We start from the raw sequence: 26,094 nt of genomic DNA, 5'->3' as shown, positions 1-26,094 counted from the left end.
CCTGATACATCACTTTATTTCTACTTTTTATTTTTTTTTTCCTAACTGTATTTAAATTTTCCTTGTGGTGCGAGAGGTGTAGCAAATTTCCTCTGAAGTAAGTTTTCCTCAAGAGGCTTCCTGAAGCCTTTCACTCCAGAGTGAGGGATGCTTCAGATCTGTGGCCTGTTTTGCTTGGAAGGGGCTGCTGCTGATGGGTCATCCAGTCCATCCTCTGCACAGTTCCAGAAGTGGTTCCATTATTCATAAAGGAGCATCTGGCACAGCCCTGGATGCATCTCCGGTGATGGCAACTCCCCAGCCTGCCTCAGCAGGTTCTTCCATTACCTCCAGGTCATAAAAGCAGAAATTTCTCCCCAGTGCTTAACCCCTGCTGTCCCTGTGAAAGCTTTCAGGCTGTTGTGGGGACACCTCAGTCTGCTCAGGGGATCTTCTGGTGGTTTTTGGGTTGCCAACCCAATGCTGGAAATTCACCTGCCCTCAGTCACACACTGATCACCTGAGCTTAGCAATGTGAGAGCCAAACCTCCACGATGCTCCTGGGAATCTCTACAGGCCCACAGGGAAACGGGGCCTGAGGAATGTGGAATCTTCTAAGGAATGGAAATAGCTGGAAAGGCTTTGGGAGCTCCTGGGTGGATGGGTCAGTCCTGTTGGGTTTTGTAGTTCAGGAAACCAAAATAAAAATCTGGTCAATGTATTCTCCTATTTTAGAGGCAGAACCTAAAATCTGGAGGAGTATGAAATATGCCTTTGCCATCAACAATTCACATGAATATTGTTTTTTCACCTCATGCCAAAGACCCTACCTTGAGCTATTTTTGCCATGCCATCAAAATATTACAGGGCCACAAATAATTACTTTTTGTGTGCCTTTTCCCAGTGTGCAAATATAGTTCTGATCAAAACTGGCCTGACTTCAGCCATGTGCCCCTGCTGACGGATCAAATGATGGATGGCTTGTTAAGGCCGTGTTTAAAAGGGTAAAAGGAGAGTAAACTTAGATGTAATATAAAATTGTCTGCCAGCTGTGCTGAAGTGAGGGCTGCAGATGGAAAATCCTGCCTTTTGTGGCTGCAGGGAGAAGGGGAAGATGAGGGAGGGCAGGGGATGGTGAGGAAGGACAGCTGTCCCTCGGTCCGTCCCCACCAGCTGCGTTCTGCCAGAAATCCCTTGCCTTTCTAAGAACCGGGGATTGCATCCCTTTCTCAGCGTTGTCCTGCAGGGAAGCACTGCCAGGAGAGGCCGTTGATGCATTTCCAGAGGGCAAACACGACGCAGGAGCAAGCCCAGGGTGTTTTGGTTGGCCCTGTTTTGGCAGAGCCCCGGCCCGGCCGCTGTTTGCACTCCTGTGTTTGCCTTTGCTCCGGGAGCTTTTCTAGTGGTTTTCATGGGTGATGCAGGGCCAGTGAAAGGGCCTTGTGTGCTCTGAAGAAAGGAGCTGAGTATGAGATGGTGCTGCTTGGAAGGGCTATAATCAGCCTTTCATGTGCTCCTGTTTACCCAGTAGGACTTGGAAATGCCATGTATGTGCTGAAGGGGAATTTCTCTTTAATCCTTTGTCCTGCAGAGGACATTTCTCATTTGGACTCGTTTAAGAGGATGGTCTGTCTGTAGAGCCATGGATAAACTTTCCTCTTTCCCCTTGGTGCTGGAGTGGAGTTTCACTGGAGATGTGCTGGGATAATTTGTGGATGAGTGGGGTAGAGCTTGTTCTTGCCCATCAACCTCCAACCACTCTCTTGTGAAAATCCTTTCTCCCAGCTCCATATCTGATGTATTTCAGTGGTATAAAAGGGAAATGGGACCTAATATATTCCAGGAAAGGGACATATTTAACTGCTTCTGGATGAACTTCTGGTTTTGGACACTGTTAATGAGAAAGCAAGAGAACAGTGAATCCTACAACTTATCTAGAGATCAAAAGAATTTCTATACACATATGGGATAAAGGCGAAGTAGACTGAAAAATGAAGAAAGAAACAGTTTAGCTGCTGGGCCTGTGTAATTAACTGAAAGCTGGCACAGGTATTCAGTGCTAATGGAAAATGAGTGAGCAGGGCACAACTTCCTGACAAAGCTGGGCCAGTTCAAAATTACCTTAACCCCTCTACCAGCTCCGTGATCGACACTTCCAGAGTGCATTTGGATGTTGAACAGAGGTGGGTGGGTGCCAAGGCCAAAACAAACTCCTTGTTAACAGTCCCAGAGTGAAAAGCACACAACGGACTCAGAGGAAAAAGGACAAAATAGATCCTAAGACACGGTGACCTTTTGGGATGGCTTAGTCAGATGCTTTCAGCAGTGATGAAAGGCAGGAATCTTTCCTCTTGCGGCGGCCCCAGAGACAGCTGGATAAAGCAAAATTGTTCTCAGTGCAGATTGCTGGAAGGAAAATAGTTTGTTTTCATGTATAAGGTATGCATCCTTCCTCTCAACTGCAGGGTGGTGGCTTTCCCTGTCAGGATGGGACAGTGTTTCTGTGGGGGTTAGCAAAAAGCATCTCCAGACCTCTGCCAGGACATGTCAGCCCTGGGGTTTGATGCCACTTTTAGAAGGAAGCTGTGTTGCAGAAAGTCTGGGCTGGGGAGGAAAATGAGCGAGTAACCTGATCACTGCAATTCAGGTGTCTGGCTTTGGGTTTGCAGGCTCCTCAGGCTGAGGGAGCAGACTCCTTGTGGGATGCATTATTAAACCTGGACCTACAAGTTGTGGTGGGATTTGTGTGTGTGCCATGCATATATTTTACATATACACTGTCCATTCCACTTTGAAAGGAGTAAAAAAAAAAAGAGAGTCCATGTGCTAACCCACTTGGAATCACACACACCCAAATAATTTTCAGCCTTTGCTTCTGAAGGAAGCTGAGCACAAACTCATTGCCCCTCTGGCTTCAGTCATCTTCCTAGATACTGCTTTGAATATTGGCATAAAGAATTCTTGCAAGTATAGCTGGGAAAGTCTGAAATCTCTTTTTTTTTCCCCCCTCTATGTTTATTGCTCTGAAATAATTCCAGCCTCCTGACCGCATTCGCGTCTGAGAAGCAAGAGGCAAATAACTGCTCTAATTTAGATGGGATGGCTTTGTAATCTGATGCCTGCAGAAAGGAGCTTCTCTCCTCATGCAGCAAAACGCTGTGCAGAGATGGAGCTCCGTCCCAATTACCTGTTAAGTGTCTCTTGTCCGAGTTCATTTATTTTATCCGCAGGCATCAAAGGGAGACACAGCGCGAACGCTCGCATTAATTCCCATTTAATAGCCCGTTGCTCAGGACGGCTCTGCATTAAATTAAGAAATTTGGAACATCTCCGCCTGCGGGGCTGCAGGGAATAGAGCTGGGTAGGATGTCTGGGGAGCTGGGAGTGCAGAACAGCTTGGGAGAGTTTCTGTGGCTTTGGTGCTGGATGGGAGGGCAGCTGAGAGCCCACAGCGTGGGAAACCACAAAAAGCTGTGCCTGCTGCAAGAGGGCCGGGGGTGTGTGGTGGGTCTGACCCCGTCACTCCCAAGGTTTGGTTCCCTGTGTCAGAGCTGTGTCCACACGGGGTTGAATTTTCCTGGTCACTGCTGAGTCCAAAGCCAAGCTGGTGAGACTGGGGCAGCTCTGGGATGCTGCTGGAATCTGGGATGCTGAGAGTGCTTCACTCTTGTGTGAGCTCAGTGAGATGAGGTCATGTTGGCCTCTCTGAGACAGTGGAGACACACCAAGCTCCAGGACACTCTGCATTTTCCTGGTGCCTTACCAGGGATGCACAGTCCTTCCCCATCCCAGCTACAACTGCCTGGGACTGTGCAGATGTGCCCAGAGTGAGCACTGGATGGTTTGTAAATGTGTTTGATGCCCTGCAGCCCTCCAGGTCCTTTGAAATGTTTGAGATCAGAAGTTGCTTTTCTTCTGGAGGAGACAGCACTTGGGAAGAGCAGCTGGTTGTGATGGTAAATGTCCAAAGAGGCCAGTCTCGTGCTGGCATGTGGATGGGCTGGGTGCACACTGCAAGACCTCTCCTCTCTTTGGTTTCATTCGCAGGAATGTGTGGTAACATTTTAATCCCAACCAATTATCCTCTAAGGGCTGCTCTGAATAGAGCAGCTGTCAGTAATTACACAATGAATTCAGGGCACTGGCTGCTGGGCCCAGAGAGCCTGGCCTTTAGAACAAATGCTCTCCTGGGCAGCAGAGCCAGCAGGGCTGCTTTCCTGTTTGCAGCTCTCCTTTGGCTCACAACTCTGTGATATTCGATGAGCAGTGATCTCACCCCAGCATCCTGCCCTCAGAAATGGGATTTGTCACTTCTAACGTGATGCCTGCTTCAGTGAGAGTGGAAAAAGCTTAAAAAACCTTGGGGCATTGCCACCTCTGATGTATTCGACTGGCGGACACTCATTTATTCTGGAAGGAGAAGGGGAGCTGAGACTGAGAGCCTCAGACCCAAGTTCTTGATGAAGAGGTTGGATCAGAGATCTCCAGCTGTGTGGTGGTGGAGGTAGCGGAGCTCTCACCTGGTGGGAAAGCCTGGAGATATCCCAACAGTAAGGACAATGGATGAAAAATCATCCTGGAAAATCACCAAAGCACTGAGTGTGTGTCAGAACTCCTGCAGGACTCAGAAATGTCATATGGTCATGTTGGAGATCACGGGATCTCAGAAATATGTGTTATACTGGAGATCATGGGATCTCAGAAATGTGTGTTATACTGGAGATCATGGCATCCCAAAAATGTGTATCATGTTGGAGATATGGGATCTCAGAAATATCTGTCATGTTGGAGATCATGGGGTCCCAGAAATATGTGTCATGCTGGAGATCATGGGATCTCCAAATTTTATTTTTTAATTTTTTAAAACATATTAGGAAACCAACTGCCAAGAATATCTCGTGGTTCAGGGTGGATGGCCTGGATGTGCTCCTGAGGTCCTCCCACGTGGGTCTGTGTGTTTTCTGATGAACTGAGGGAAGCATTTCCTCAGATGCATGGCACCAGCTGGGGAAAATCACCAACCCTTCAGTGCCCTGGACTTTCATGGCAGGGGAACATGCTGAGAAATGTGATTTTAACACAGAAACGTGGTGGCTTCACCGGGACAGGGCAGAAATAGGGGGGTGGTCTGTACATTAATCTTTGTCCACTAACTGCTGTTGGTTTAATCTCTTGATTTAGCATGTGTGAGATGCAAAACTGACCTGTTCTTTTCTGTCCCCACCCCTGCAGACCTGGGATGAGGAGCTGGAGAGGTCAGCACACGCCTGGGCTCAGCAGTGCATCTGGGACCACGGGCCCAGCGACCTCATCAGGTCCATTGGGCAGAACCTGGCTGTTCACTGGGGCAGGTAAGGCTTGGGGTGCCACAGGACCATTGCAAAGGGTGATTTATGGGTCTTTCTTTAGAGAGAGACTGCTGGAAAGGTTTGCTCTGGTGCTTGGTGGAGCGCTGGGGAGATGGGAGAAAAGCTGGGGGTCATTAATTGTGATTAATTGTGATTAATTGTGATCAGTGGGATGGGTATTGTGGTAATCCCTGCAGCCACCTTCCACTGAGAGTTCCCAGCACTGATTTGGGCTCCTGCATCCATCTGGATCTGGGGGTAGCACCTCTGTAACACACTCAAAGTCACTCCTTCTCCTTAAGGAGAACAGGTACAGAAGCCTGAGCCCTTGCTCCTAAATCTGCTGTTTTGGTGGGGTTCTGGCATCATGCAGCTGAATGCTGAATTTTGTCAGAAGCAATGTCTGCATTCAGCTCAGATTTGTGTCTGCATTCAGCTCAGAATTTGTGTTTGGATTCAGTTCAGAATTTGTGTCTGTATTCAGTTCAGAATTTAATTCTCTCTCGCTGTGTTTTCCATAAATATTTATCCGGCTCCTGATTTTTCTTTACTGAAAACACTTTGTAGGGTTTTTTTTTTTCCAATTCCTGGGACAAGTAGTTAAACTAGAGTCATTAACCCAGTTAGGAAAGCTGACATGAAGGCTTCCAAAGGGATTTTCCTCTCCATCTCAAGATGAAATTTGTTTATTGTTAAGCCCCTCTTTTTAAGCTTGCTACAGGTTAAACCTGCTTTCCACAGCTAACATTTTGTACTTGCTCAGAAGCACTGAGCATTTCCCCCTCATTTCCTGGGTGGAAGTCCAGTTATCTTTGCTGTAAATCAGGTAGAACTTGGTGGAAAGCAAAGGAAATTTGCTGGTGTGAAATTAGCCGGATGTAAAAATTGGGCCCATTTTAATGTTTGGCAAGTAGAGTGGTTAATTAATTGGAAATCAAATCAAAAGATCGTGCTGTTCTTGGCTGTCCTACAAGTGCTCAGGATGGCCATGGGTTCCTGATGGAGGAAGATCCAATCTTGCTCCCTTTGAGGTCCCTGAGAGGAAAGAAAATTCAGATTTATCTCAGCTTTTTCAGGAACGGGCCACGACTTGATTGCCTCCATTTCCTCTCCTGTAAAATAGGATTCGGAAAGAATTTGCCTCATGACATCATGAGATGGATGTTTTTGAAATACTTCTAATGAGTGATTTTTAATGAAAAGTTGGCTGAGGGGATAAGCTCCAGTGGGTAATGATATCATTTGGATTTCTGGCAGCTGGCTTGGTGTGAGCTGTTGAAAGCCATCAAAAAGCAGTGGATTTGGTACAGTTCACTGTGTGTGAAGTGTGTATGAGTTTGTACAGGTGGTTTTGACACCATTTGTGCCCCCCAAACAGCACAAACAGCATCAGACTGTGATATCTGAGGCAGAAATTACACACAGGGTATAAAGGGGCTTGGTGCAGGGGAATATTGCTGCCAAAAAAAAAGGCAGGATAGGAGTGCAGAGCACAAAGTGCTCCACACCAGCTCCTGGTGGGATGTGGGTGAGGAAAAGCCCACTCACTTTCAAAGTTCTTGCAGTATTGGCTGTGAGTTAACTCCCAGATTTAGCAAATTGCCCCCTGGTAAAATAGGTACACGATGGCTTTTGGTTGAAGATGTTTGGCAAAGCCTAGCTTGTGTTTACTTTCAAAACACAACTTCCCGCCAAACTAGAAAGTTATTTTGTAGTTGAGTGGAAAAGTGAGAGGGCATTTCAGGTCAGCAGCACTTGAGGATCATGTCAAACCTATAAATAATACAGAGTCAGGTCAGGCTGTGAATCTGAGGGGGAAAAAATCATAGAAACACACAACAGTTTGGGTTGGAAGGGACCTCAAAGATCTTTCCAGCTCCAAGTCTCCTGCCATGGGCAGGGACACCTTCCACTGTCCCAGGGTGCTCCAAACCCTGTTCAACCTGGCCTTGGGCACTTCCAGGGATCCAGGGGCAGCCTCAGCTTCTCTGGGCATCTCCCCACCATCACAGGAACAATTCCTTCTCAATATCCCATCTAACCCCTCAGCTTTAACATTTTAAAAAACCCTTTTTTGTTTTTTTTTGGGTTTTAGGTTTTTTGTTTGTTTGTTTGTTTTTTTGTTGGTTTTTTTTGTTTTGGTGTTGGTTTGTTTTGGTTTTTTGTTTTGCTTTTTTTTTGGGGTTTTTTTTTTTTGTTTGTTTTTGTTTTTTTTTAGTTTGAAATCTTCTACCAGAACATCCTGACTCCAGCTGCCTTTTCCCCCCTCAGGTATCGATCTCCAGCCTTCCACGTGCAGTCCTGGTACGATGAGGTGAAGGATTACACCTTCCCATACCCCCACGAGTGCAACCCCTGGTGCCCAGACAGGTGCTCAGGCGCCATGTGCACCCATTACACCCAGGTAAAGCCCTCCAGGGGCTCTGCACCCACACTCCCCACATCCCCCCCTGTCTGGATCGAGCTAATTTACCTATTTTCAACAACCACACTTCCCTTACAGATAGTCTGGGCCACCACCAACAGGATTGGCTGTGCTGTGAACGTCTGCAAGCAGATGAATGTGTGGGGGGAGATCTGGGAGAACGCTGTCTACCTGGTCTGCAACTACTCCCCCAAGTAAGGCAGAGCAGCCGGGCTCCCTCCAGCCCTCCCAACACTGGCAGCTGCCTCAACCAGCTCTGGGGAAGAGATTTCAGGCAGTCTAGACTGCTGGTTGTGGCTTTAAATTTTTTTTTCTTTAGACAGCAGCACTGTGCTGGTTCAAAGCTACAGAGAGAGCGTTGCCTGGAAAACTGAATGGGAGGCTGGGGCCAGGCTGGAGCTTTGATGTCCCTGCCACGGGAAGGGAAAGGAGGAGCAGGAGATGGAGCTGGCTGCTGAGCCAGGCTTGCTCTCTGCTGTCACAGGGTGGGAAGGGATGGGGTGGTGGTGGGTGCCAAAAAAACCCTGAAATAGCTGCAGCAGTCGAGATTTCACCGGCTCGACGGTTTGATTAAATTTCAAAATGAAAATCATATTTCTTTGCCTACTACATCCAGGAGGAGTTTACTACCTGGCAGCGGCAGTTGAGATTTTCTGGTTTAATGGCTAATAGGAGAAGCATTCCCACTCCAAGCCTGTGGCAATTTAAAACTTCAAAACAAAACAAAATAGGGAAATCTCCGTATGCAAACGGAGTGGCTTGGGGAGCACCTGACTTCAGGGGATCACTGCAGAATAATGCAAAGGAAAAAGAAATGTGGGGCTGCAGCTCTCTGGGTGGGCTCTCTAAGCCCCTCTCCCCACATAGGATGAGCACATTTTGCTCCTGGTTCTGGGGGATTCACCAACCTGCTGCTCCTGAGGGATAACAGCATCTCCCACAGAGCCCCCTCAGCAGGCTGGGAGATTTACACGTCATCCATTCAGAGCTGCTGCATGGAAAAACACTCTGTTTCTGCAGTTTCTGCTTAATCTCCTCTCCCTGGCACCGGTGCACATTGTCCTCATGTAGCCTTATAGGTGGAGACTGCTCAAAGAGCATAACCCAGGAGTTTATAGGCACAGCTTAACTCCGGCTCCTTCAACCTCCCCATCCCCTAAAACCGGCAGGACAGGAGGCCAAAACGGGCTGTTGTTTCTGGGGAGTTTCTTCAGCAAAATGCAGTAATCCATAGATTTATTTCTGTTTACATAAGGCCCTAGTGTTGATATTGTAATGTAATATAAAAGCAATATGGCACATGATTTAGCAAACCCCGAAAAAATATCATTTTAGAGATGGAACAGGGAGGAACACCTTTCCTACAAGGCTGGTTGTTTAGTCTCTATTTATTTGCTCTAGGCCAGGATGATGTTTCTGGGTTTGGAGGCTTGGAAGGGTATTTGGATGTCTGATGGGTGCTCATTTCTCCCGTGCTCCCAGGGGCAACTGGATTGGGGAAGCTCCGTACAAGACCGGCCGTCCCTGCTCCGAGTGCCCTCCCAGCTATGGGGGGAGCTGCCAGAACAACCTCTGCTACAAAGGTACCTGCGGGGGGCTTGGGGCTCCTCTGGGGTGGGGGGCAAGGCTGGAGCAAACAGGTGGGAGCTTCTGATTGGAGCCAGCCACAGCTTCACGCCCCTCTTAATTAGCCATCCTCAGTATTCCGGTGTTGGGAAACGTGGGAGATCATCAGCCACTGAAAGCAGGAATCCCTGAGCTGCTGAAAGTCTGGAGCTGGGATTCAGCACGTTTTCCAGAGAGTTTGGATGGGGAGAAGCAGCTCTGAGCTCCCCTGGGTTTGGCCTGGGAGCTGTAGGGTGTTTTGAGCACTGGCAGGAGCGATCCCATCCTGGTGGGGTTTGCTGGGGAAGAACATTTGCTGGAATGTTCTCCAGGGCTTGGAGAACATTCCAGGGTGGGCAGAGCTCGGCTGCCTGCCCTGCACCTTCAGGGGCCCATGGTGGAGCCTTTGCCTCCCTCCCCACCTTTCAGGGTGGGGGATTCAAGGGATGGTTTTCAGCTTTTCAGGGGTGCAAAATGAACCTGGCGATTCGTGTCCCTTGGAGCAGAGGAAGGGGATCCTGAAGGGTTTTTCCTGACCTGTGGAGTGTTTTTGGAAGAGAGGTCAATAGGATAAAACAGATTATTAGAGTGAGCCCTCCAGCAGCAGCATCCAGGATCTCCTGGGGCCATTTCTCTCCTCCCAAGTGTTTTTCTTCCCAGAGAGTTGAGCTCTTTGAAAACAGAGATATTCCCTGGAGACTTACCCTAAGCTAATTTTGCTGCCACCATGCATTTCTCATTTTTTATCTTGTGGGGTTTGAAGGAGGACCCCAGGGTGCAGGTGGGCTGCAGCAGGGAGAAGGAGGGGGATGCCCTGATGGAATATGAGCCCTTCAGCAAATTTGAGTTTTCCTCCAGAGGGAAGAGCTCAGTGGGAAACAGAGGAAGGAATGACAGTTCTTTTTTCATTAATGAGTGAGGATTCCTTCAAATCTTTATTGTGAGATGCTGTAAATGCTGCTTCATGTGCAGAGGAGCAGGGGAGGGGTGTCCTGTGCTGCCTCCAATGGGCATTTCTCATCTCCCAGCTGCCTAAAAGCAGATCCTTGTCCAACCAAACCATCCCCACTGACCATGAACCTGACTTGCCCACCAGTGTGAGCACACTGTGATGATTTTGAACCCCCCTTTCTGCCCAGATCACCGCTATGAAGATCCCATCATTGCTGAGACAGACGAGACCAACGAGGTGGAGATCCCGCAGGTGGCCGAGCAGAAGCCGGTGCAGTTCCACCTTCCAGAAAACAAACCCAGCAAAACCACCAAGCCCAAGAAAATCACCCCAGAATCCTACATGAGTAAGACACAAACTTTCTCTTTTTCTTTTTCTCCTTTTCTTTCCTTTTCCTATGGGTTTTGGAGCACCTCTGTGGGAAAAGGTGTGGGAAGTGATGAGGAGGATCAGGGACAAAGAAGCTGAGAGGATGTTTGAGTGAAGGGAAGGTGATCTGTGTGAAAATTCACTGTGTGAACATCTCAGCTGTGCAGAAATCTGCTGGAAGTGGTGACCAAAGCTCTCAGAGCATCCCTGTGGCCTCCTCTGACTGACTCCAGCATCCATGTCCTCCTGATCTCAATAAAATATCAATGTACCAAAAGTCCCCTTCAATCAGTAATACATTTAGGAAATACTGGTTTTATTTCTCCTTTAAAAAACTCTACACTCAGCACTTACCCTTCTTCACAACTTTTCTGGGGTTTATGGATTGTTTCCTCTGTATTCCTTGCTGGGGAATATTTCTGAAGTTTTTAGTGGAGCTGCTGGTGCTTCCTGAGTTGTTTTCCAGCCGCTGTTAATTAAAAGACACCAATTGAGAAAACAAGGTGGGGCAAGCCAGAGGGCCCTTTTCAAGTTTATCAGCCAGCATCTGGAGAGTCTGTAATTAAAAGGAGAATGAGAGCTCTGAGTGCAGACCTCGGGCTGTAAATCAAAGCCTTCAGCTGTCAGCTGCATCTTCCCTGCTAATATTGCAGAGACACCTGTCTCAGGTGAAGGGCTAAAGAGGCACCAACTGCTCCAGGCTGGAAAAATCAGATTTTATCTTGCTGCACCAAAGACCTCCAGGAAAGATGTGTGGAGCTTGCTCATTTCTGTAGCTCAAGAGCAGGCTGAGCAATTTCCTGTTTTAAAAAAATGTATTTATTTGAGTATTTTTTCTCCTCCCCAGCACAAGTCATTACCTGTGAAACCAAGATGAGAGACAAGTGCAGAGGCTCAACGTGCAACAGGTAGGGTTTTGTTGATACTTCTTGGAATGCTGAGGGGAAAAGTAAATAAATATTTACTTTTTATTGCTATAAATATGTATAATAAAAAGATATAATATATAATATATAATATATAATATATAATATATAATATATAATATATAATATATAAATTTAATAAATGTTTATATTTTGTTACTAAATATTATTCAATTCTTGCAAACATAGGATAGGTTGCATTATATATTTTTTGTGACCCTCTAGGTAAATCTCCTTAGGAAAAGCCCCAAAACCCAACAACAAAAAAATCCCCTAAATTTCTCTTAATCCAAGCCTTCAGCCAAGCCTGGCAATAAGGTGATTTGGATGATTTGACTCAGCCATGATGACCCACAGTTTCAGGTGTCCAAAATAATTTAATAAATTTCAGCAGAGTCATTTTTTGAGCCTTTTTCATGCATTCCACTGCTGCCCAAGGCAGACCAATAATTCATGGCTTGTCCCCTCCCAGCCAGTCCAGAACTTCTGGCTGAGGTTTGTGCAGAGAACAGGACAGTTTATCACTTGGAGAAAAACCAAATCCACAGAACCTAAATATTGGTCGGGCTCTTAAGGAGGGTGGAGCAACTGTTTTAAAAAAGCAGCTATTTTGCAATCTTGTTTTTAAAACAGGAGGGCTACGTGAAATGAATGGAATGACTATTAAAGTGCAATAGAGTCAAAGTCTGTTTTTCTTGAATTGTTTTTCGCCACCCTCAAAGATAAATATCTTTACTAGGTATTTGTGCCCAGCTGGCTGCTTGTACAGTAAGGGAAAGATCTTTGGAACATTTTATTATGAAAGTGTAAGTACCTTTTAATAGCTGCTGGATGTAATTTGTGGGAGGCAGTGGGAATGACAGGAATGGGAAATGCCAGCAATTCTGCTGTAATTTGGCTTTTCATGCTCTCCGGTTGTGGGGCTGTAAAATGGTGCTAATAAAGATTATCTGTATTTTCCTCATCTTGAAAAAAGGGACAGACTCTGGGAAGGCAAAGTGGCTCCAGATGTGATTTTGTCAGGAATTGTCCTTAATGTCCCATGGAAAATGAGGGATGAGCACCAATAGGCAGCTCCTACAAAGATCTCTTTGCTCCTGTCATCTGAACAGAAACTTTATATAAAAAACACTTAAATTTTATAACTACATAATATTTTGGGCTGATTTGCTTGATCTTAAATTAGTAAGATAATCTATAAATAAAGCATGATACCATTTCCCCATCAAAACTGCTTTTTGGTGTGAAGGAAGTTGGAAGATTAAAGGGTTTTTTTTTTTGGGTAAAATCAGGTTTTCTTTCCCTGTTCCAACTGTTGGTGCGTGACTGCATCACCCCTGATGTGTCTGTGCCCTGGAAATTCTGTGATTGCAGACACCCAACCCCTCCAAGTGGCGTCAGCAGAAATATTTTGGGTTTGAATATTTTCTCTAGAACTGGAAATATTTCAGACTGGTCTCTCGCTTCCAGCTCTGCTTTTCCTCTAAATTGTATTTAAATGTATGGTTTTGTTATTTAAAAAAAAAATATCTTGCCATTCAACCAGGCAGTGCTTAAAATAATAGTAATAAAAGAATCTGTATTGGGAGAGGAAGATTTAACAACCAGATTCCAAAGGAGTGTACTCAGCTTATTTTCCACTTGGTGCTCTGGTGGTGGTTTCATTTCTCCTCTGTTTTTCACGTAGCACTTGGGCAGCGTTGCTCTGTGAATGAGATTTATTTTATTTAATTTCATTTCACATTTGTTTATCTCCTGTCAGTCCTCCAGCATCTGCCGTGCTGCAATCCACTATGGAATCCTGGACAACAAGGGAGGGCTGGTGGACATCACCAGGAAAGGGAGGACTCCTGCTTTTGTGAAATCCACCAGGAACGGTGTGGAGTCATTCAGGTACTGCCCCCGCCAAAAACTGTTAGAATTACCTTTAAATACACCCAAATATTCAGTCATTGTTGCTCTCATGTAGACACAGCGCTCCAAATAATTCCACTCTGCTTATTTTTTTAAATAATTTTCTTTTTGTTTGCTTGTTTTACAGGAAAAGCAAACCTTCGAATGCATTCATGGTTTCCAAAGTCACAAGTAAGTTTTAAATGTTGAGGGGCAAAAAAAAAAATATTGTTGCTGGGGTTTTATGGGGGGGACTTGAAAACATAATTCCTTTCAGGGCTCTTTTTCATTTTCAGTGGTTGTGTCAAATGGTTCTGTGCCACAGCCAGACCCTGGAGTGGTGGTCTGGGGTGATCAGAACCTTAGGGTGAAGCCCACCCACCCTGGGCAATTCCACCTCATTTTCCTGGGAGGAAAGTAGAGAAATAGGTGAAAATGGGCCAATTCCAGCAGCATCTCCTGCTGATGGATCATGTGGGGTCCAGCTGCTGATAGTGAAGGAGTGGAAGTTGAGCCATCCATCTTTAAAGCTTCAGTCAATTGTCAACTCTTACAAAAACTGAAAAAAAAAAATATAGTGGCTAATGTCCCAGTGCAGTAATGAAATGAAAAACACAATACATGTGAAATTAGTTTTTAACACTGAGTCATCACATTTCTGATGGGCATACAAATAAACACTGCTCTGCTTTTTAAACAATTCCCACTTTCTGAATAACTTTGAAAAATCCTCCAGTGCAGAACCATCCTTTTGATGGGATCCACCCCAGCCCCTCTCAGGGAGAACTGCAGCTGTCAGGATATTTGGGCCCCACATCTGGAGCTGTAGCAAACCCAGGTGTTGTGGATCAGCTGCTTCTCTCTTCTGAAAGCTGTGCCCTTTTCAAGTCCACCTTGTATTGTGGTTGTAGGATTCCTGCTCTAGAGCTGGTCAGCCCCATCCTGGGATCCTGCTGCTGGAGCAGCTTTTCTCTTGGTGCTCAAGGGTCCCACTTAATGCATTGTGTGGCTCTGACTTGTGTTTTCTGCAGCAGCCTGAGTTTTTGGGTCTAATAATTTGCCTTTCCACGTTTATCTTGGCAGCACAGACTCTGGATTGTTACACCACGGTAGCTGAGCTGTGCCACTTCAAAAAGCCAGCGAGCCACTGCCCAAGGTAACACAAAATCTGTTGGGTTAAAAACCTCTGTCCCAAAGGAGGGGCAGCTTAACAGAGGTGCTGAGGGCCCTGAAATTGAGGACTGGTGGGAGAAGAGCTGGTCATACTGGTTCAGCTGAAGGAAGGGGTTGGGAATTGTGTGTTTCCTCCTGCCACCGTGCTGTTCTTGGCATCACTGTAGAAAATTCACTTTATGGTTTTTAGATGGCTTCAGCAACATATCAGCCAGGCTGCACAATCCTGTCCCAGCACACTCCCATGTGTGAGTGTGAAAATGCACGCTCTTTGTCTTTTTGCTTCTGCATTTGCTGAGTTTTGGTTTTGGATGTGGTTTTCCTTTCCACCTTAAAACGTGGAAGAAGTTTGTTCTGGAAATTGTGCAGGAGTAAGTGACAGGGCAGGGGAGGACAAACAGAGATTTATGTGCAAAAATACAGGTAGTCCCCCTTGAAAGGGTAATAAAAGACCAACCCCTCTTCTGCTGGTCCAAATCCCTCTATTTGCAGCTCTGCAGCAAAAAACCAAATGTCATCTGAGGGGAGCGAGTAATCAAATTCACTGTTGCCACCTGCAGTCCAGATGCAGGCACTCGAAATCTCCCAGGAATGCAGCTGGCCTTCCTGTGCAGCAGAATCAATCTGAATCCGTTGTTTTCCAGGATTTACTGCCCTGCCCACTGCAAGGACGAGCCGTCGTACTGGGCGCCCGTGTTCGGCACCAACGTTTATGCTGATGTGAGTCCAAACCTCTCCCTGCACATCCTGACTGCCCTGTCCCACAGCTGGGCTCGCTCTGGGCTTCAGGGGGGAAATTCAAACTCTTTTGTGGTTATTCCATGTGGGAAAAAGCAGGTGAAAGATGGGGTCAGCAGGCTTGGGGAACCCTTTTAGTCTCCGTACACTGATTTATTTGGAAGGATTTGGATGTGTCGCTCCACAACTCCTTGAGTTGGATTTGGTGAGTTGTTCTATTCTCCAGCACTGACTCCTTCCTAGAGATTTGGTCATGGCCATTGAGATTTGGTCACGTCCCTTAACTTCCCCAAGCCTCTGGGCTCTGGCTGTGAAATAACGGCTGTACTTGTTTAAAGCAGTTTGGGATTTATAGATGAGCACCAAAGGGGTTTTATTCCATCCTATCACACTTTAGAGCTGACAGAAAAGACCTCTCTCTCTCCTTTCCTCCTCTTTCTGGGGGATGAACAGCTTCTGAGCAGCCAGGACAGAGCTCAGAGCAGTGGAAAGAAAAAAAGCATGTGAGCTGGTTTTATGGGTTTGTTTTTCTGAGCTTTGCTCAAGGGGATGAGCAGAGACTTGATGCTAAAACTAGGCAGAGTCATTTTCTTGAAATCTCTTACCATTAGGCCTCCAAAAACTGGGTCTCAATGTTTTTCCATTTGTGGGTGTCTGGTTATTTTGTTTTTTCCCTCATTTTCTGTTTTCCATCGGGGGCTGTGTTCAGGAATGGCAGCTCCCTGGCTGCTCTGTAGCCTGTGGGATCCTGGTTTAGAAAACCTGGGGAAAGCAGCCAGCACATTGTGGACCCCCAGCTTCAGGTCACCCCGGAGCTTTGCAGCCTGCTGAGAAAATCCATCCTGCAGGAATCATGCAGTAATTTGGAGAAGCAATTTTGAAAGCAATTAAAAAAAAAAAAAAACTCAAAAAAGCAACCCCACACTATTTTTAATTTTGCTCCAGACCGATTTTTTTGAAGGAAGAGCTGCACAAACAGGTTATCCTGGCCTAGCTCACAGGCAAATCCATGGAGCAGCTGCCTCCCTGCAGTACCTGCATGCTCCCACCTGCAGGAAATGGGAAATAGTTTTGTCTTTTTTAGAGAGGACAAAGCTCCCTCAGATCAGCCCTGAACAGGGCCTGTGATTACAAAGGAATTAGGTGAGGAGCAGCATCCCAGGCTGGCACTGCACTGACGCAAAAGGATTAGCGTCCTTTAATGAACCCATTTCCTACTCTCCCTCCTGGGTATTGTTTCAGAAACAGGGGCTTGGGAGAAAAACAAAAAGCAGCAGCAATAAAAAAGTATTTGGCCACTTCCTCGAGGGTTTGGTTAACCTTTTTTTGGACTGCTGTGCTAGAAGGGTGATGTGGAGGTGCCAGGAAAGAATTGAAAGAATTGAGGTTGGTGGTAAAGCAGGTGGGACAAAGAGTTTGAGGTGACTCTGAATGGTGCTGCAAAGGGAGAGGTGGGAATGCTCAGAATGGGAAGTGGAGAAGAGAAATAACCACACCAAGCAAGGAGAATTTGGGGAAAGGATTTTCCTAGGGAGAAAGGCCCATGCAGGGGAATTAACCCAAGCCCACTGCTTGGGAATAATTAAAGCAGGCAATGAGCTGGATTAGACAAGTGCTGGTCTTCTGGGAGGGCTTTGGGCTGCCAGCTTCATGTCCAGTGTGGCACTTTCACGGCCCTGGGGCTCCAAACGAGTCTTAAATAAGCTACCTAAAAGACAATGAAACATGTATCCCCATTTCCAGTCTGCACTTTGCTTTAAAAAGCAGTTCAGGGACTTGTTAGTGGGGAAATTAGTAAGGCTGTGGAACAGGGACAGAGAGGAGACTTGAATTTTGGGGTAAATGAAAAAAATGCAAGAAATATGCAATGGTAAAGTGGACAGGCCTGGTTCTGGGATGATCACAGAGCCATGGAATGGTTTGGGTTGGAAGGGACTCCAAAGCTCATCCAGTTCCACCCCCTGCCATGGGCAGGGACATTTTCCACAGACCAGGGTGCTCCAAGCCCTGTCCAGCCTGGAGCTGTGGGAACAGCCTGGGATCTTTATGGAGGTTGTAAAAGAGCTTTTGACTTCCATGAGACTCTGCCATTTGCCTGGCTCCTGGTGTGACATAATCCTGCAGGGGAAACCCATCCCCATCCCTGCCCAGGAACCCTGTGGAGAGAAAGAGAACAGCTGCCCAACTTTTGAGATAAGGATTTATCCACAGTTGTGCAGTGATTGCTTGGAGATGGATGGATGGATGGATGGATGGATGGATGGATGATGGATGGATGATGGATGGAGGGAGGGAGGGAGGAGGGATGGATGGATGGATGTGATGGATGGATGATGGATGATGGATGACGGATGGATGGCGGATGGATGATGGATGGAGGGATGGATGGAGGGATGGATGGAGGGATGGATGATGGATGGATGGATGATGGATGGATGGATGGATGGATGGATGGATGGATGGATGGATGGATGGATGGCCTGCACAGAGGCAGGAGTTTGTCACCAGAGCAAACTGAGTTGAGAGCCAGCTCCCAGGAGATATGAACTTGGTGATTAAGCCAGTCACACTAGTGAGGAAATTCTGGGTGATTAAGCTCACAGTCAGAGATTATTGTTAATGACCCACTATAAAGTGTGTTGTCATTTTATGGTGTGTGCCCTGGGGCTCATTTCATCAGGAATTGGTCTCAGAGCATCCCAAGGGGCTTCGCCATGGAAAACTGTTTTATTGCCCATGCTGCTGTACTCCTGGACCTTATTCTTGTAATATCTCATCTTCCAAAAGCTCTGCAATTAGTTAATCAAAGCACAGCGTGGCCTGGGACATGAGAGGGCTGTAATCCAACAGAGTGATAAGAGGAGGTTTGGGGTAGATCTGTTGCTCAGAGCTTTGAGTGAGCGGCGGAACAGCAAGTCCTGGAAAAAAAATAACAGGAATGCTTTGAAAAGAACATTGCTCAGGATATCTCCCAGTGGAGAGTGCTGCAAATTGATCCAGGACAGTTTAATTTTACGAGCCAGTTTTAGATTTATAGATTTCCCACCACATATTAGGGCAAATTCACTGCATATCTTCCAAACACAGCATTCCCTTGCTCCATTGACCATATATAGAAGCAAAACACCAAACCAGCACTCAAAACTCTGAGGGCTGCCAAGAGATAGGCCATCCAAAGTGATAAATATATATATAGGGGACAAGAGCTGCCATATATGGCTGTGGCAGGGAGGCAGCAAGGGCTGCACCCTGCTTACACAACGGGAACAGTTGCACTTGGCACTGCTTTTGTGGCACTTGGATTTTTAGCAATCAGGGCATTTCTGGGCTTGGGATTTTCACCTGCTGCAGTTTTGCTGTGCAGAGTTGGTTTGTCCTTTCTGTTCTTCCAGCTTGCTGTACGTAAACCCTGCAGAGAGCTGATGGCCAAGTTTACACTGTCCCTCAGCCTTCTGTGCTTTTGCTCCCTTTTTCTGGATGTTTTGGGGGCTTAGTCATCAGTTGCTGGTGGTTTGTGTTCCTCCAGCTCTTGTGACTCTGCACATCTGGGATGTGCAACAGAGAAGCTTTGGTCTTTCTAGAAGTGTAATCTCTGTCCACATTTGATGCTGTTTTATGGGGTAAAACATCCAAAAACTGCACCAGACAAAGGGCGCAGCTCTTGTGTCTCTCCTAGAAAGAAGGATGTGAACTGTCCCAGATAATTAGTGATCATTTACCTTAATTCAGGAGAAGCATTTACTTTCCAATCAACTGTGTGAATAACCTTTGCTGTCAGTAGCTTCACCTCAGAGGTTTCTCTGGTGCAGTCCCAAGAGGCACTGGCTGGAAAATTGTCCTCAATTCAGTCTTGGTCCTGGATAAGATGAAGAAGTGTGGGTTTAGACTGGACTTTGGGAAGGAATTGTTCCCTGTGAGGATGGGGAAGCCCTGGCACAGGTTTTCCAGGGAAGCTGTGGCTGCCCCATCCCTGGAAATGTCCAAGGCCAGGTTGGATGGGGCTTGGAGCAACCTGGGACAGTGGAAGGTGTTCCTGCCATGGCAGGGGTGCAACTGGATGAGTTTTAAGGTCCTTTCCAACCCAAACCATTCCATGATTTTATGATGATCTCACATGTGCAGCTCCACCTCAGAATGATGGAAAATCTGCTTCTCCTCTGTGGTGATGGTGGATCTTCTTTCACCCAGGGATTATGACATACCTACAAGATCTGGTCCCTAGTTTGTCCAAAAGAGGGACAAAACTGTTTCATAACTGTTTCTTTGTCTATTCAGTTTTTCTTGGTGCTGATGGAATCGATAAGTCTTCGTAAATAAAATATAGACAGTGCATAAATCAAAACAATTAAATATTTTTCAGAGCTCCAGTATCTGCAAAACCGCAGTGCATGCAGGAGTCATTTCAGATGAAAGAGGAGGCTTTGTGGATGTGATGCCTGTGGAGAAGAAGAAAACCTACGTGGGCTCCTTAAGGAACGGCGTCCAGTCAGAGAGGTGAGATTTCCTTCCTTTGCACTTCCCTCTTCTTTCCCAGTGATTTCAGCTGCCTGGGAAGGTCAGCAGATATCAGCTTGACTTGGGAAGAAGTGACTTCCCAGTGTCCCTGCGAGCTGTGACAGCCAAGCAAATGGAGCGTGCTGTGCTCAGGCTGCTTGAAATGCTGTTAAACCTTGTTAGATTCTGTCACAGCACAAATCCATGTTAATATGTTTTGCTGTGTGTTTAAGACATGAGGAGGTCAGCACAGGTATTTTCAGTTCTCAGCCCGGGTCACGATTTGGGTTTTGTAATTTGGATTTCCCTTCAATTCTAGGTGTGGGATTCATTTGTTGATTCATGTCCTCTATTCTCTTTGAAATAAGTAAATTAACCTCTTGAGACATGATCAAGCACTTTTTGAAGATTCATTTGCCACCCTTGTAGGCTTTTTTTGTAGTTTCTCAATTTCAGTGACCAATTGCAAATCTGTGCTCCCAAAATCCTGCACCTCCTCATGACCACAACAATCCAGCACAGCCCATCCAGTCCTTCCTAATCTGAGACTTCACTTTCAATCAGTTACGTGTTTTTTCAGATATCGGTGTGATGGCACTGATTTCTCAGGGCTATGTTCACAAGTACAGATTTTCTCACAGTTAAGGGGGTTTTTGGTCACTGCTAACTCTGTCTGCTCTGGGCAGTTCTTCTTTTATAAAGACCATAAGAAATTCTATCAAGCTTTCTGCTTTTATTCTAACAGTGGATATTCCAGAATGCTTTAGAGCATCTCAAGAAATAAAAGCAGAATAAGAGAGGCAAGCTGTTAAATATGGGGGTTTTAATATGGATTACCACGGTCAGCATTTTCCAAGTGGGTAACTTGGATTTAGGTGAAAAACCTCCTGTTGCTTTGAAGTTTTTTTATCTCAGTCTTGCTTTCACTTATATTTTATACCTAAAGACAACTTTTTACTGGGATGGCAAACTGTGCCCTAGCTCAGAATAAATCCCACCCCTCCCAGGGAAATGCAATGTGAGCAGCCAGTGCTGATCTGAGGGGTGAGGGAAACCAGAGACCTTCTCACAGTGGGGATGAACATTTGGAAAGTGTTATTTACACTCAGCAATGAGGAGCAGCCTCGTGCTGTCAGATCCACCAAACACTGAAACAGCTTTTCCATGATTAAGGTGAACCCTCACCCTTTAGGACACTGGAAATAACCTTGGGTAAAGACACACACCCAAACAGGTATGGGAAAAGATTTCCTTGAGGGTTTACTGGGTCATTACCCTTGTTGCAATGTTTATCTTGTGGGAATATGAAATTTTGTATTTTTCCTGAGTTTTCTCAGTGCTGTAAGACACGGGAATAGAAACACCCCCTTTCCCCAAGCACACATCCACCCCAAGCAGCTGGGGACACCTCTGCAGGTTGAAAAGGAATATCCATATTTATTGTAATTTACCATGAGCTGATGGGGCCATTTCTACTCCCAGCACTAGGAGCCAAGCCAGACAGGCCCTGGGAACCTGCCAGCCTATTTGACAGCAGTTGTTTTTTTTAGGAAAACATATTCCTCTTTATGCCTGAATCTCTGCACAAGGGAGCACAGTGTTCCTTGGATAAAAGCTAGGGCTGTAAGAGAACCTGTTGTCTTCCAGCTCCTTTTTTTTTGGCATTAGCACTACAGATTTGGATTGAAAACATTAAAAAAGGTGCAGCCATGGACTGGTGCCACTTCTTTCTCATCCTTTATCTTTCTCCTGCTCCTGGTAGGAAAGAGATAGGAGAAACTGAGAGCTGACTGTTTGGGTCTGTGTTGTGTCCACTTGGTTCATTCCATGTTTATTTTATTTTCTTTTTTTCTTTGTCTCCAGCTTGAAGAACCCTTCAGATGGGAACGCCTTCCGAATCTTTGCTGTGAAGCAGTAAAAAAACCCCCAGGGAAGGTGCAGGTTCCTTTGGGAGAGCTCTCTGTTGATCTCCAGAGACGCCAAAAGCTCCTCTGAACGGCATCAGCTCTGCCCGTACCCTCCTTGCCCATCTCCTTCAGGGAATTCCAAAAGAAAAGGGGGAAAAAAAATGAAAAAACCCCAAAAAAAGACCCCAGGTTCTGACTCAGCTGTTGGCATCTCATCGCACCCGTGCAGCGTTGTATCTTTTTTGTCTCATGTTTTGTGTTTCTCTAGGGGCATTCAGCGACCATGAACTGTTCTAGGTTTCGTTTTACCAGAGGTGTTGCTACACAGGATGGTGGTGGCTCCATGTGCAGCAGATTCAGGGATCTCAGCCTGGCCCTGGATGGTGTTTTGAGGGTGTGAATCTTCTCCTGGGATGGGTGTGAGGATGAGCAGACTCGGGAGTGAGCGGCTGTCCAGGCGCTGGACACTTTGAAATGAGAAACTCATTGAAAAAATGGCATTGTCCGGGGAGAGGATGGGCTCTGACAGAGTGATTTTTGTGTGTGTTGGATGGTTTCTGTGCAAAAAAAGCACAAAAAAGTGGTGTTTTCCTACTGAGGTGACGTGTAGCAGCTGTGTGAGGCTGCTGGGTACCTCGAATGATGGGGTTTGGGGTTGTTCTTGGCAGCCAAAATTAAAGTTTTTATGGGCCTGGATCAGGGTGTAAAACGGTGGCAGAGATCCTCACTGCAGAAAATGAGGCCACCAGATCATCCAAAGAGCAGGTTTGGTGTTTGCTGGTCAAACACTCCCAGGTATTTTGGCAACCTCTGAGCAGTCAGAGAATTGGGCTCCTGTGCTGGCACATCTCATCCTATACTCCACGCCATAACTTCAGTTAAATGCAGTGTATTGGTTTATACAGCAGTGCTGGTTGTTTTATAGTAGTTGAGTAGTGATAAAATTGATCTTATTTCTGCTAGGAATGGTTGCATCTGTAGGAAACAGGTTCACTTTCCCTTTGTGAAGCTCCTTGTGGTGTGTGCAGTTCTGAGACTTTAAAGAGGCAGCATAAATTGGGGTAAATTAATTTTTCCAGGAATTTCCAATTGTGAAGCCAACACAATGATGTACCCGTGAGCATTTGATATCCAGGATGGTGGGTTTTGCAAAACTCACAAGGTGTTGTAATGGTGTTATTCCATACTTTGATATTTTTGTCTTGACGTGCACCCAAATTCATTTCAAAGCCAAGAGAAGGGCTCAGCATGTACTGCTTGTTTAAGGCAGAAGGACATTCTCTGCTGCATATTGGAAATGAATTTTTATGATTGATCTAAACACAAATCTGGTGAGTTTTGATACACACACATGCAGTAACTTCATCAGTCATGAGAAGACACAGCCAACAGTGATTCTTCAGTTTTTGTAAATGCGCAGTCCTTCCGTTCAATAACTGAATTGTAATATTGGATAACAAATGGGAAAATATTTCCCTCTGTTTGGCAGATGTTTTACAGCTGCTCTTAGGCCCAGAACATGTTTGGTTTAATCTAGACAGATGTAAGCATTTATATGATTAAATTCTTCTTTAATTCTGTAAACACCATGAAATCACCAAGGAAATGGCATTTAAATGACATTTATCACTCAGTTTGTCCCTCCACTGGGATTTATTTCTCCGTAAAATCTGAATTTGGGATGAAAACCTGAAATTGGAGCTGCATTTCACTGTCTCAAAAAATACTGCACAGAAAAGCCACTTTTGGGGTGGATAGAGAGAAGTGACCCTTTGTGTCATCTTTGTTAATGTAGTATTGTCGTCCAAGGTGTACAGTATTGATTTTAGATAGGAAAACTGAACCATTTCCTTTTCTTACAAATGAATTGATGTTAAAACCAGCTGGAACATATCCTAGAAAAGCTGCTGGTTGGGAGCATTTGAGATGTTGGCAGTGAGGAGAAGCTCCCCCGTTTCTGCCCGCTGTGAAGCGTTGGGGTGAGCGTGGTCTGGTTCCAGCCCATCCAACACTGCAGCAAGAATCTGGGACCAAATCCCAGAATCCTGGGCCAAATGGGCTGGGAATGGGACTGGGGAGAGTGAGAGGTGCAGTCAGGTTCATGGGGACTGCAGGAGCACATAAAACACCTCGGCTCTAGCGTGGGATCCATGAAAATTACGGATGGAAGGTGATGGAAAGGACTGTGAGGGCTCTTGGAGTAAAAACCCAGGGGATTACTGAGAGCACATAAAAACCCAAACAGCTGGGGATGTACCTAGGTGACAGAAAGGGGACAGGGGAAGGGTTATTATTCCAACAGAAATATCCTAAAATGCTTAATTCAAGTTACAATCGCGTATTTTTATCTTCAGCCAACTGGTTTGGATTTTTAGAAACCGATGTTAATTTAAGTCTGTATCTGTTTATTTTTGTATTTGTTGTACAAAAGAGAAATTGTGACTTTACTACACAAATATTTTTCGAGGTCCTGGGTGCTATTAATTTAAACATACCTCCCCCAGAATTAGGGGTGATCAGGTCCTCCAAGGCAGTCATGACCTGTCAATGACTCGCAATCATGTGTGCTAGCTATTCATGAAGAGGTGGGACAGTACCAGTTTTTTTAGCCAAATATTGACAGATTTTATTTCTGATACCAAGACATTTCTCAGCCTGCTATATTTCAGTGCAGCTTAAAGATGCATCATCACGTCTGTGTCTCACCAGGCCCTCTCCTCCTCAGCCCCAGCTCTGCAGATCTGTGGCACCTGAAGCATCCAGGTGCAGCCAAAGCTGGTGCTGCTGCCTGGTTGTTCTTTTCCAATAATTTGGGGTTTGGAAGCAATGGCTTGGTCATTGCAGAACACCTGGCTCAGCCCAAACTCCAGGAGACACAACCAGGGTGAAATCCAGAGCCTGGGCTGGTGGGGCCTTGGCTCCACTCATTCCTTTTTTTTAAGACTTCCAGCCAACAGCTGGTTGAGGAGGCTCCAGTTTGTCACTTGTGCAGTCTAAATATTTAGGGCCAGTTCATAGAGTTGCTTTCCTTTTTTTTTTTTTCTATGAAAAATGGTGTATTTTACTTCCTATGTATAAAAGTTGCTTGTAAATTTTTGTGTGCTTTTGCATGTTTTCCAAGGGGCCGTGGTTGTTTATAAACTAGATTTGTTTTTTGGTCTAAATACAGAATTGTAAAATATCTTTTCCTCCCTACCCTTCCATTTTCTTTTGATTTCTGAATTATTTGTGAAATAAAACCTTCCCAGAATGAATGCTTCTCTTGTCTTTAATGCTCAGCCAGAGTTGGGTTGGTGTTTAGAAGAGCTATTTGGGATAATTCCTGGGGACTGGAGTGTCCCCTGGAGAGTCCAAATGAGATTGGGATGTGCAAAGCCTGTTCCACAAACAAATAAACTGCCCAGTACCCAGGCATCAAAAATAAGAAGTATTCTTAGTGAAACACACTGAGAATAAGGGAAAATCACTGCCTGTCTTTGAATCCCTGCAACATAAGGGCTGAGTTAGATTAATGGGTTGGAAATGGTGTTTAATGATTTAGTGCTGCAAAATACAAGAGAGGTGAACTCCTCCCCACCTGAGCAGGCTGGTGTGAATTCATTTTTTGAAAGGAAAAGTATCCAGATTTTGCAATTCCCTTTGAAATTTTCTCCAGGCTCATCCTTGCTGACAGCACCACAAATCAAACCAAGATTTTTTTCCTGGTAATCCAACCCCATTTGCTTAAAGGAGCAACGCTGGGAGGTTCATAACTCATCCTCCAGACAATGAGCACCAGATGGGCTTTGACCAAAAATATGGGCTGGGCCATGGGATGGGGTCCTCATTGACCAGGCCATGAAATTTGTGTTTTTCATTACCTATACAAGAGGATTAATGTTAAATGCAGAGATGTTTGCTTTATTTCAGGGCTGGGCTGATGCAGTTCTGGTTGAACAGTATTTCCCTGTAAATCCCAGCCTAGGACTGATGAGATAACTTCATTATTGCCCTGCCAGTGATCTCTGTCAAAGGCAAATTTCATGGCTCCTGCATGCTCTGCAACTCCAAACTGCCCATTTGAGTTTACTTTGTGCTTTCCTTCCCCCATTCTTACTGCTGCAAAAGAAGCATTTGGGAAGTTTTTCCTAAGCAGAGCTTCAAGGTAAGCAGAGAGGGGAATTCAGGAATTCAAGGTAAGCAGAGAGGGGAATTCAGGCTGTTGGTTGTTGTGAGGCTGCCTAGAGCATGCCATTAATGGCAACAGTTGTTTGATATGTCATTTGTTGGTGCTACAAAATGCCCC

The 26,094-nt window shown here is 45.7% G+C and overlaps 1 protein-coding gene across 2 annotated transcripts in view; it reads left to right on the top strand.

Annotated features, from left to right (window-relative positions):
- The window catches only part of CRISPLD2 (cysteine rich secretory protein LCCL domain containing 2), a 30,521-nt gene extending 5,478 nt beyond the window's left edge, over positions 1 to 25,043 (top strand). For both annotated transcript variants that reach the window (XM_064723356.1, XM_064723355.1), the window contains 13 exons: positions 5,212 to 5,330; positions 7,599 to 7,731; positions 7,831 to 7,946; positions 9,235 to 9,335; positions 10,497 to 10,655; positions 11,526 to 11,586; positions 12,344 to 12,410; positions 13,367 to 13,497; positions 13,646 to 13,689; positions 14,581 to 14,653; positions 15,315 to 15,390; positions 19,769 to 19,902; positions 21,766 to 25,043. In XM_064723356.1, coding sequence (XP_064579426.1) covers positions 5,212 to 5,330; positions 7,599 to 7,731; positions 7,831 to 7,946; positions 9,235 to 9,335; positions 10,497 to 10,655; positions 11,526 to 11,586; positions 12,344 to 12,410; positions 13,367 to 13,497; positions 13,646 to 13,689; positions 14,581 to 14,653; positions 15,315 to 15,390; positions 19,769 to 19,902; positions 21,766 to 21,820 — 1,269 coding nt within the window. In that variant the 3' untranslated portion in view covers positions 21,821 to 25,043. The remainder of the gene's footprint in view (positions 1 to 5,211; positions 5,331 to 7,598; positions 7,732 to 7,830; positions 7,947 to 9,234; positions 9,336 to 10,496; positions 10,656 to 11,525; positions 11,587 to 12,343; positions 12,411 to 13,366; positions 13,498 to 13,645; positions 13,690 to 14,580; positions 14,654 to 15,314; positions 15,391 to 19,768; positions 19,903 to 21,765) is intronic.
- The last annotated feature ends 1,051 nt before the right edge of the window (positions 25,044 to 26,094 follow it).

Source organism: Zonotrichia leucophrys, chromosome 11 (genome assembly GCF_028769735.1).
Source record: "Zonotrichia leucophrys gambelii isolate GWCS_2022_RI chromosome 11, RI_Zleu_2.0, whole genome shotgun sequence".
In the NCBI taxonomy this organism is placed as follows: Eukaryota; Metazoa; Chordata; class Aves; order Passeriformes; family Passerellidae; genus Zonotrichia; species Zonotrichia leucophrys.
Note: the sequence above shows the minus strand (reverse complement) of the source record. Positions and strands in the feature narration are given on the sequence as shown.